At 44.9% G+C, this 12,352-nt stretch overlaps 1 protein-coding gene across 1 annotated transcript in view; it reads right to left on the reverse strand.

The window, feature by feature from the left end:
- The window catches only part of LOC134965924 (sialic acid-binding Ig-like lectin 8), a 155,259-nt gene that overhangs the window by 101,200 nt on the left and 41,707 nt on the right, over nt 1-12,352 (reverse strand). Inside the window, exon 3 of the mRNA XM_063942328.1 lies at nt 524-886. Coding sequence (XP_063798398.1) covers nt 524-886 — 363 coding nt within the window. The remainder of the gene's footprint in view (nt 1-523; nt 887-12,352) is intronic.

Here is a 12,352-nt window from a genome sequence, read left to right on the forward strand (position 1 = left end):
ACGTTAGAAAATTTTCTCTTCAGTAATTGAAAGTGCTTTATATCGTGAATAGTTGAGAATAGTTAAAGGTATATGACACAATCACAGATATTAGTAGGCAGTTATTTGTGATGAATATTTAACGACAATTTATATAGTCAGAATGTTGTTGAAGTGATTACTGTTGATCTTGACTAATTTGCATAGCAGGTGTCTGTATTGCCTGATATTGTGGTGGTCCCGTCTTGCGGGCAGTATTTCCATTGCTTAGCCTTAACCTCGTTGGTTTAATAAAACAACCTCACTGAGGTTTTGCATGACATCCCAGAGACTGGTCCAGTACTGTCATCTCTACGCCATCGCCCGTGAACCAGTAGCAGAAGCAACTCGGCTGAAGAATTTACTGGGGTTAGTGAAATTTGCATACACTGGGAATTATCCCTACCAGGGTATTACACTTTCCCAGTACATTAAAAAGAGAAAGAGAGAGAAATATTAGAAACAGTTGTTTAATATTTGCACATGAAATGGTCCTTTTATTCACCTGTTACTGTCAAATGGGGCACAATATCACGGTAGATCATCCTGACTGTATCTTCAAGTCTGAATTGATAATAGTTTGTATCTCCTGAGAGTGCACTATTTATGGATAAGGAACAGTCTCCTCTCGACACGTCTCCAATCAGGTAGAATCGTCCTTTAGCATTATCAGAGATTGAAGATCCATCATTAGCGGCCACACGTTCACCATTGGAATTAGGTCTGTACCAGTAACCCCTGGCATTCTGGGATAATGTCACATCTCTGGGTACTGTAAAAGTGCATGGGATGTGCACACAAAGTCCTTCTTGCACGGTCACCTCCCTTGGTGCATATATGTTATATCCTGGCTGCTGACCACCAATGCCTGCAGAGATAAAAATAAATATTTCATTGTGTAATTATTGTTGTCTTAAGGAACACAGATACAGGATTTGCCATACAGAATGCTTGGGGCTTTTCCTGGGCTTATTTCATCAATCGGTGACTCTTGTCCAAAATATTATAAAATGTAGATTTAAAAAACGCCCAGTTCTTTCCACACACTGTTCTTATCAGGGACTTTTGGTGAGCTAAATGGCTCAGGAGGCACTATCTTACACCAGAGCCAGATTTACACACAATATATGAACCAAAGAGTACATCTGTTCATTATGCACTTGTGCAGCAATATAAACTCCTCACTAGTACCTATCACTCCCTTCCCCACACTGCCCCCTTCATTCCTTTTCCCACATTGCCTTTATCCTTCCTTTCCTCACACTGTCCCTGCCATGTCTTTACCCACACTGTCCCTATCATTCTTTTCCCCACACTGTCCCTATCATTCTTTTCCCCACACTTGCCCTATCATATCCTTCCCTAGTCTGTCCCTATCCTTCCCTTCCCCACACTGCTCGTATCCTCCCTTTCCCCGCACTGCCCCTATCCTTCCTCTCCCCACACTGCCTTTATCCATCCTTTCCTCACACTGTCATTGTCATGCCTTTCTCTATACTGCTCCTGTCATGCCTTTCCCCATACTGTTCCTGTCATGCCTTTCCCCATACTGTTCCTGTCATGCCTTTCCCCATACTGTTCCTGTCATGCCTTTCCCCATACTGTTCCTGTCATGCCTTTCCCCATACTGTTCCTGTCATGCCTTTCCCCATACTGTCCCTATCATTCCCTTCCCCCACACTGTCCCTATCATTTCTTTCCCCCACAAAGGGGGAAATTTACTAAGCTCCCGATTTTGACCGAGATGCCGTTTTTTCATCAAAGTGTCATCTCGGTAATTTACTAAGCACTAATCACGGCAGTGATGAGGGCATTCGTAATTTTTTGCAAGTTCAGGTAAAAAATTACGAATGAATACACCATCGGTCAAAACGCGGCTGTTTAAGTATGAATCTCGGTCATTTACTAAGAAGTGCAAAGCAAAAAAAGAACAAACACTGCCGTGAAAAATTACAACTCGTAAAAAAGTGCTAAAAAAAAACAGACCTTTTTTTTTCCCCCGTGATTAGATAGGCATGCAGGGATCCATGAGATCCGTGCATGTATATCAATGGGAAGGGGTGGGAAAGTGCTTATTTTGTCAAAAAAAATTGCGTGGGGTCCCCCCTCCTAAGCATAACCAGCCTCGGGCTCTTTGAGCCGATCCTGGTTGCAAAAATATGGGGATAAAAATGACAGGGGTTCCCCCATATTTAAGCAACCAGCATCGGGCTCTGCGCCTGGTCCTGGTCCCAAAAATACGGGGGACAAAAAGAGTAGGGGTCCCCCGTATTTTTAAAACCAGCACCGGGCTCCACTAGCTGGACAGCTAATGCCACAGCCGGGGGTCACTTTTATATAGTGACCTGCGGCCGTGGCATCAAAAATCCAACTAGTCACCCCTGGCCGGGGTACCCTGGGGGAGTGGGGACCCCTTCAATCAAGGGGTCCCCCCCCCCAGCCACCCAAGGGCCAGAGGTGAAGCCCGAGGCTGTCCCCCCCCATCCAATGGGCTGCGGATGGGGAGGCTGATAGCCTTTGTTGTAAAAGAAAAGATATTGTTTTTAGTAGCAGTACTACAAGTCCCAGCAAGCCTCCCCCGCATGCTGGTACTTGGAGAACCACAAGTACCAGCATGCGGCGGAAAAACTGGCCCGCTGGTACCTGTAGTACTACTACTAAAAAAATACCCAAAAAAAGACAAGACACACACACCGTGAAAGTATAATTTTATTACATACATACACACATACATACATACTTACCTTAAGTTCCCACGCAGGTCGGTCCTCTTCTCCAGTAGAATCCAAGGGGTACCTGTTGAAGAAATTATACTCACGAGATCCAGGGGTCCAGGCTCCTCGGGAAATCCAGGGGTAATCCACGTACTTGCATAAAATAAGAAAACGGAAAGCCGAGCCACGAACTGAAAGGGGCCCCATGTTTTCACATGGGACTCCTTTCCACGAATGCCAGAAACCCACTCTGACTGATGTCTAAGTGGGTTTCTTCAGCCAATCAGGGAGTGCCACGTTGTAGCACTCTCCTGATCGGCTGTGTGCTCCTGTACTGAGTGACAGGCGGCACACGGCAGTGTTACAATGTAGCGCCTATGCGCTACATTGTAACCAATGATGGGAATTTTCTGCTCAGCGGTGACGTCACTTTAGGTCAACCGCAGGGCAGAAAGTTCCCATCATTGGTTACAATGTAGCGCATAGGCGCTACATTGTAACACTGTCGTGTGCTGCCTGTCACTCAGTACAGGAGCACACAGCCGATCAGGAGAGTGCTACAACGTGGCACTCCCTGATTGGCTGAAGAAACCCACTTAGACATCAGTCAGAGTGGGTTTCTGGCATTCGTGGAAAGGAGTCCCATGTGAAAACATGGGGCCCCTTTCAGTTCGTGGCTCGGCTTTCCGTTTTCTTATTTTATGCAAGTACGTGGATTACCCCTGGATTTCCCGAGGAGCCTGGACCCCTGGATCTCGTGAGTATAATTTCTTCAACAGGTACCCCTTGGATTCTACTGGAGAAGAGGACCGACCTGCGTGGGAACTTAAGGTAAGTATGTATGTATGTGTGTATGTATGTAATAAAATTATACTTTCACGGTGTGTGTGTCTTGTCTTTTTTTGGGTATTTTTTTAGTAGTAGTACTACAGGTACCAGCGGGCCAGTTTTTCCGCCGCATGCTGGTACTTGTGGTTCTCCAAGTACCAGCATGCGGGGGAGGCTTGCTGGGACTTGTAGTACTGCTACTAAAAACAATATCTTTTCTTTTACAACAAAGGCTATCAGCCCCCCCATCCGCAGTTCATTGGATGGGGGGGGACAGCCTCGGGCTTCACCCCTGGCCTTTGGGTGGCTGGGGGGGGGGGACCCCTTGATTGAAGGGGTCCCCACTCCCCCAGGGTACCCCGGCCAGGGGTGACTAGTTGGATTTTTGATGCCACGGCCGCAGGGCACTATATAAAAGTGACCCCCGGCTGTGGCATTATCTGTCCAGCTAGTGGAGCCCGGTGCTGGTTTTAAAAATACGGGGGACCCCTACTCTTTTTGTCCCCCGTATTTTTGGGACCAGGACCAGGCGCAGAGCCCGATGCTGGTTGCTTAAATATGGGGGAACCCCTGTTATTTTTTTCCCCATATTTTTGCAACCAGGATCGGCTCAAAGAGCCCGAGGCTGGTTATGCTTAGGAGGGGGGACCCCACGCATTTTTTTTAATGATTTTACAGTGTTTAATTAAAAAAAAAAAAAAACCCCAGCACGGATTACACAGATCCGGCCGAGATTGATTGTAAAAAAAGTCGGCAGTGTTTTGCTAATCACTGCCGTAAAAATAGGTAAAAAACCACGAATGACATCGACATCGGAACAAAAGAAAAACCCGAATACGACAGCTTAGTAAATCCATCGTAATCAATTCAAAAAGTTGCAATTTTACACTGTCGATGTCATTCGTGATTGAACTTGGACATGAATTTGGAAAATACGAATCTTAGTAAATGTACCCCAAAGTCTTTATCCTTCCTTTCCCCACACTGTCCCTATCATTCCCTTCACACACTGTCCCTATCATTCCCTTCCCCACACTGTCCCTATCATTCCCTTCCCCACACTGTCCCTATCATTCCATTCCCCACAATTTCCCTATGATTTATTTTCCCACACTGTCCCTATCATTTCATTCCCCACACTGTCCCTATCATTCCATTCCCCACACTGTCCCTATCATTCCCTTCCCCACACTGTCCATATCATTCCATTCCCCACAATTTCCCTATGATTTATTTCCCCACGCTGTCCCTATCATTCCTTTACCCACACTGCATAGCCTAATACTATGAAATATGCTATACAAATAAATAATTTTAACAGTGTATTGAAGTTCCTAATGATGTCATAAATTATTTTAAATTAAAATTCTGATCTATGTCATATATGATGCCTGACTTACTGCGTGAATGAATATTTACAGAGAAAAGTTCAGCTACTAATAGCCATCAGTTTTAATTCCCTCGCTCATATGCCAGCACGGGAACCACTATAGACCTTCATGCTGTATGAACCGATAAGTAAAATAATATTGTGGTGTGAGCTTTATTCTGCATGTGCGCTACTATTGGTGCTTGTGAATAACAGTTTTTTGTACCACTATCAGTGTTTGTGAATAACAGTTCCTTGTACCACTATCAGTGCTTGTGAATAACAGTTCCTTGTACCACTATCAGTGCTTGTGAATAACAGATCCTTTTACCACTATCAGTGTTTGTGAATAACAGTTCCTTGTACCACTATCAGTGCTTGTGAATTACAGTTCCTTTACCACTATCAGTGCTTGTGAATAAATCTTCATTGCAACACTATCAGTGTTTGTGAATAAAAGTTCCTTTTACCACTATCAGTGCTTGTGAATAACAGTCCCTTGTACCACTAACAGTGTTTGTGAATAACAGCTCCTTGTACCACTATCAGTGCTTGTGAATTACAGTTCCTTTACCACTATCAGTGCTTGTGAATAACAGTTTCTTGTACCACTATTAGTGCTTGTGAATAACAGTTCCTTGTACCACTATCAGTGCTTGTGAATAACAGTTCCTTGTACCACTATTAGTGCTTGTGAATAACAGTTCCTTGTACCATTAGTGCTTGTGAATAACAGTTCCTTGTACCACTATCAGTGCTTGTGAATAACAGCTCCTTGTACCATTATCAGTGCTTGTGAATAACAGTTCCTTGTACCACTATCAGTGTTTGTGAATAACAGTTCCTTGTACCACTATCAGTGCTTGTGAATAACAGTTCCTTGTACCACTATCAGTGCTTGTGAATAACAGTTCCTTTTACCACTATCAGTGTTTGTGAATAACAGTTCCTTGTACCACTATCAGTGCTTGTGAATAACAGTTCCTTGTACCACTATTAGTGCTTGTGAATAACAGTTCCTTGTACCATTAGTGCTTGTGAATAACAGTTCCTTGTACCACTATCAGTGCTTGTGAATAACAGTTCCTTGTACCATTATCAGTGCTTGTGAATAACAGTTCCTTGTACCACTATCAGTGTTTGTGAATAACAGTTCCTTGTACCACTATCAGTGCTTGTGAATAACAGTTCCTTGTACCACTATCAGTGCTTGTGAATAACAGTTCCTTTTACCACTATCAGTGTTTGTGAATAACAGTTCCTTGTACCACTATCAGTGCTTGTGAATAACAGTTCCTTTACCACTATTAGTGCTTGTGAATAACAGTTCCTTGTACCACTATCAGTGTTTGTGAATAACAGTTCCTTGTACCACTATCAGTGCTTGTGAATAACAGTTCCTTTTACCACTATCAGTGTTTGTGAATAACAGTTCCTTGTACCACTATCAGTGCTTGTGAATAACAGTTCCTTTTACCACTATCAGTGTTTGTGAATAACAGTTCCTTGTACCACTATCAGTGCTTGTGAATAACAGTTCCTTGTACCACTATCAGTGCTTGTGAATAAATCTTCATTGCAACACTATCAGAGCTTGTAGCACTCCGGGCCATTTCTAGACATTTCTACTCCTGGTTCGAACAGTAGTACCACTTTACCTTATAAACGTTACTTCTCACAGTAGTGCCCCTTATTCACATTACACTGAATTGCTAATTATTCACATTACACCATACCATATTGCTCTTTATTCACATTAGACCACACAGTAGTGCCCTTTCTATACGTTACACGACACAGTAGAGCACCTTATAAGCATAATGCCACACATTAGTAATGCAGTTATACGCATAATACCACACAGTAATGCGCCTTTATACATATGACACACTTTATTAATGTCCTTATAAACATAATGCGCCTTACACATTATGCCAACCTTTATTAATGCCCTTATACATATAATGTCCCTTACACATATGCCGCACATTATTAATGCCCTTATACACATAATGACACATAATGTCACTTGTACATTTGTCACACATTATTAATGATCTTATACACATAATGACACACAAAATGCCCCTTACAGATATGCCAAACACTGTTGCACAACCAACCCACCCGCACACAGAATTCACACAGCTGCTAACACTGTGACCTCTGCCTCTGCTTGGATACAGATGTGTCATGATACATCCTGCCTCAATGCACCATGCAGCAGGAGATGCCTGGCCTGAGTCAGTTAGCAACTCTGCTAATGTCGGGTGCCTTTTTGTTTTATGAAAATACATCTTATTTGCATTGCTATGTGGCTAGGATGCACAAGCAGTTTCTGCTGATTAAAATGATATGCCTATATACTGTGTGTGACTGTGGCTGTATCTGCATACAAAATGCTACACACAGAATATAGGCATGCCGCATATCGGGGGTCATTCCGAGTTGTTCGCTCGTTGCCGATTTTCACAATGGAGCGATTAATGCGAAAATGCGCATGCGCATGGTACGCAGTGCGCATGCGCTAAGTATTTTAGCACAAAACTTAGTAGATTTACTCACGTCCGAACGAAGAATTTTCATCGTTGAAGTGATCGGAGTGTGATTGACAGGAAGTGGGTGTTTCTGGGTGGAACCTGGCCGTTTTCTGGGAGTGTGCAGAAAAACGCAGGCGTGTCAGGGAAAAACGCGGTAGTGTCTGGAGAAACGGGGGAGTGGCTGGCCGAACGCTTGGCGTGTGTGTGACGTCAAACCCGGAACGAAACGGCCTGAGCTGATCGCAATCTGTGAGTAGGTCTGGAGCTACTCAGAAACTGGTAAGATATTTCTAATCGCAATTCTGCAAATCTTTCGTTCGCTATTCTGCTAAGCTAAGATACACTCCCAGAGGGCGGCGGCCTAGCGTGTGCAATGCTGCTAAAATCTGCTAGAGAGCGAACAACTCGGAATGACCCCCATCATTTTAATCAGCAGAAGCTGCTTGTGCCCATAGGAATACCAAATGCCATAGGCATTCGCCTAGTTTGCCTATGCCTAGGGCCGGCTCTGCCCAGCCCTGCCTCATGGCTCTGTGGTCCTGGCACTTCCTCCTTTCCCTGAGCCTTTATTAAATGTCCTTTCCAAAATAACCCCTGCCTCCTCTGGCATCCTTCACAACTGAATTTTGGGAGGGACATTTTAAACATGCAGATGGACAAGCTGTTTGCAGTAGACACAGGCCATGGCACTAGAACCAACCCTTGTACCATTATCTTCTCTTTCCCTGCGTGTGTGGGTAGGGGAGCGAGCAATTGCATACTACACCATGCTGCCCTGGACACCGGCAACCCAATGTGTGGCGCACGCGGCCGATTCGCGGCTGTACAGAGCATATGATTTTTATTTTTTTAATGGAGGGGGTCTGGCCATGTCTCCACTATTTGGCCACGCCCCTCTTCTTGTACAGGAGTTCTTCAGAACTGTCCACGTCCCTCCCTGAGGCTACATGATATTGTCTCATTAAAAAACCCTGACAATGAGAAGGTAGTGTGCCATAATTATTCATTATTACTGCGTGGGGCATAATATGGTGTCAGTGGCATTACTGTGTGTGGCATAAGGTGTAAGGGGCATTACTCTAAGGAGGAAAAATGACACATATATACCCTCCAACATTTTACACATGAAAACTGGTACAAATTAGGAAGGGGCATGGCCACTGGCAAAGGGGGTGTGGCTGTGCCCCCTTTACTATACTTTCAATGTTGATTTGGAGTGTAAAAAATTGGTACAAGGCCTTTTTTGGCAGGTACTGACCACAAAAAAAAAGGTACTGTACCTGCCACAAAGGTACAGTTGAAGGGTATGCAAATTATGTAGGGGACATGAATCAGAATTTTTTTCCCTGTGATGCCCAATGTCTGGGGGAGCAGGGTGAAAAACTGGGATATAAGGTAGTCTTTTCCTGCAAGGCTACACCCCTTGCAGTGAGAACACACCCCTTTTTTGGCGCAAGCAAATGTTTTAGTTTTAAAATGCCCTTGTGTAGGGGATTTTTCCTGGCTAGAAAAGGACTTGTGTGCTGCAAGCACGTGTCAGTAAGATGATGGAGTACACAGTGGTGCATGTGACGAAGCAGACTGCTGGTGATGGGGCATGCTAGGGACTAGCCCCGAAAATAGGATTTTTTGCACCCGGAGCAAGGCAGTAGTTTGGCACCCCCCACTGGGCAATTGCCAGTATAGTGTAACAATAGAAATAAGATTTGGAAAAAAAAAAAAAGGGCAGGTAATGGCATCCGAGTTTGCTGGATGGTTTTCCCTTTTAAATGGCTGCTACTTTAAAAAAAACATCCTAGTTTGGCTGGCATTTTGTACCTCCGGGAAACTCATTACATCCCGCTGAAAATTTCTAACGCGTGTTGTTTACTTTTACTGCTACTTGCAGCACTGGACTGAAACAGCTGGAGAATTCAACCCACAAACAGCAAAAACTGGACTGGAGGAGAGAAAGTTCCGAAAGCAACGGAGGAAAGGGTTCTTCACTGTTAGGGCAATCAGGATGTGGAATTCCCTGAAAGGGAAGGTGGTAATGGCATACTCTGTAATTGGATTTAAAAAAGGAATGGATACATTTCTGAATGAGAAAGCTATCCAAGGTCATAATACTTAAAATATCAACGTGGTTAATCTGGGGGTAACATAAGTTATAGTAGCTAACTAGTCATAAAACATTATTCAGCAAGTATGTAGAATCATCACAACTTAAAACAGGTTGAACACGATGGGCAATTTGCCTCTATTCAACCTCAAATACTATGTTACTATGTAAAAACACACAAGTGAAATGATCCAAGATTGATGGACTATATCATAATGCATGCAACCAAAGACTGACTGGCCAACTGCTGTAGAAAGCCTTCATGCCAGTTGGGACCTAGCACTGCACTTTGGGGGGCAGCAGCTGTCCTGGTGTATAGAGATCTCACCTCAGTGCCCAAACAGATGATCGGCTGCTGCTGCTTCCTAGTATCCTGTACTGCTCCGGTGCAGCTGCGGGGTGGGAAGTGGGAAGAGTATGGCCACAGCTAGACCAATCAGCTGGAGAGTCCGTGGCCAACAACCCTGTCCCAATCCCTATCATGAATTTTTTAGTTGCTGGAGGGCAATACTGGGGAGCGGGGACCTGCGGCAGGGGCTACAGGACATGGCAAAAGGTAGTCTCTTAGGGCTGAGAGGAGGGAGGGGAGGCAGCGTAACCATCTTGGAACCCCCTCAGATTCTGCGCCTGGGGCACACGTGCGCACACACACCCCTAGTTGCGGCCCTGCCAGGGAGGTGCTTGGGGCACACAGTAGGGACATATGGAAAATCAGGCAGCTGGAGATGTTGTTTGTCAGGGAGATGTTGTGGGCAATTGGGACACAATAATAATATACTTTATATCACACATAATAAACAGCTAATAGGATTTGGTGAGAGGGATGTATAGAGACATGGCCGAGCCCCCTGCCTATGGAAGTGTAATCCCCCAGTCCATGGGTGTACTGAAGTCTTTACTTCCAGCTGACGGTCTTCCGGTACCTCGTCGCTACCAGCAACCCCTGATAGAGAGGCAAGCGTGATAATCCCTTTGTGAAGCAGAGACAGACTGGCACGTAAAGCATACAACTCAATTTTATTGTATTGACAACTGAAAAGGAGTCACAGGGATAATAATAAAACAAGGAATTTGCACAATGAGTTAACTTTCTAGGCAGTGGCGATTCTTGCCACGGGCAAGCGGTACTTTTGCCCGGGGCGCCGCCTTCCGGAGGGTGCCGGCGCCATCCGGAGGGCGCCGCACCAGGGCAAGATCCGCCACTGTGCCCCCCGCTGTGCCCTGCTGTGCCCCCCCGCTTTGGAGGGAACCAGACGCGTAGCGTCTAGTTTTCCTTCATTGAGAGGACCTTAGTTGTGCGGTGCGCAATGACGTCATCGCGCACCGCACAGCAAAGGTCCTCTCCATGAAGGGAAACTAGACGCTACGGTCTAGTTTCCCTTCATGGAGAGGACCTTTGCTGTGCGATGCGCGATGACGTCATCGCGCACCGCACAACATACTGGCACAGACACTAGGGGTCATAATTGACCTCTAGTGTCTATGCTGTTCTATGGGAGAGACATAATAACGTCTCTCCCATAGATCGAAGAGAGGAGAAGAGCGGCGGCGCCGGCGGAGGCGGTCTGGATCAGGAACGGGGATGGTAAGTATACTTTTTTTTTATTTAATTTTTTCTTTCAGCGCCGTGGCCACGCCCCCATTTGAAGCCACGCCCCTATATTTTGCCCGGGGCGCCACAAGGCAAAGAACCGGCCCTGTTTCTAGGTTAATGCAAGCCGGTGAAACTCACATAAAGCCAGTTTTAGCTGTAGGCCTCTTAGACAAAAACTAATTTAAAATTGCAAGTGAGCAGGTGAGTAAGCTGGCGTCTCTATATAACACAGGCTTGTATAGCCAGCATTGACAATAAAGCAGGTAAATTGCGGGAACAAGTGAGCAAGCTGGCGTCTCTATATAACACAGTCAATAATATCCCGCCTTGGAAATAACAATAAGCACATAAATATGACAGCTTTGATAGACACTGCTGGGTGGAGCTTGCATAACACAATCAATACTATCCCGCCTTTGAAATAGCAATAAGCACAGAGATATGACAGCGGAGCTTGCATAACACAATCAGTAATCAGCCCGCCTTTGAAGTATTACAGCACACAGATATATATATATATAAACTTTATCAAACACTTGCTGGGCAGAGCTTGCATAACACACTCAGTAATCAACTATAATCATTAACTTAAGACACACCCCTCTTCAATTATTAAAAAGCTGACGGTACCAACTGACAAGGGGAGCCTACCCCCTTTTGACACTGTGGTCCCCAATATCAGAGTTAAGCAGCGAAAGGCTACAGGGGTCACTAGTAACTTAAGGGAGCCTACCCCTTAATTAACTAAACTTGCGGGGCACAGCACTCAAGGGGAGCCTATTTATTTATTTATTTATTAACAGTTTCTTATATAGCGCAGCAAATTCCGTTGCGCTTTACAATTTGAAATAACAATAACAAACTGGGTGATAACAGTCATAGAGGTAGGAAGGCTCTGCTCGTAAGCTTACAATCTATAGGGAAATAGGTATATGTACACAAGGAAAGGTGCTATCTATTGCATAGAATGAGAAGACATGTGAGGATATGTGTGGACTGTACAGAGTGGATGTAATTTGATAGGAAGGTTTATGAAAGTTATGTGGGCGGTTCAGGAATTTGATACGCTTGCCTAAAGAGGTGAGTTTTGAGGGAACGCTTGAAGGTTTGGAGACTAGAGGAGAGTCTTATTGTGTGTGGTAGGGCATTCCACAGAGTGGGTGCAGCCCGATGAAAGTCCTGCAGTCG

This window comes from Pseudophryne corroboree, chromosome 10 (assembly GCF_028390025.1).
Source record: "Pseudophryne corroboree isolate aPseCor3 chromosome 10, aPseCor3.hap2, whole genome shotgun sequence".
NCBI classification, from domain to species: domain Eukaryota; kingdom Metazoa; phylum Chordata; class Amphibia; order Anura; family Myobatrachidae; genus Pseudophryne; species Pseudophryne corroboree.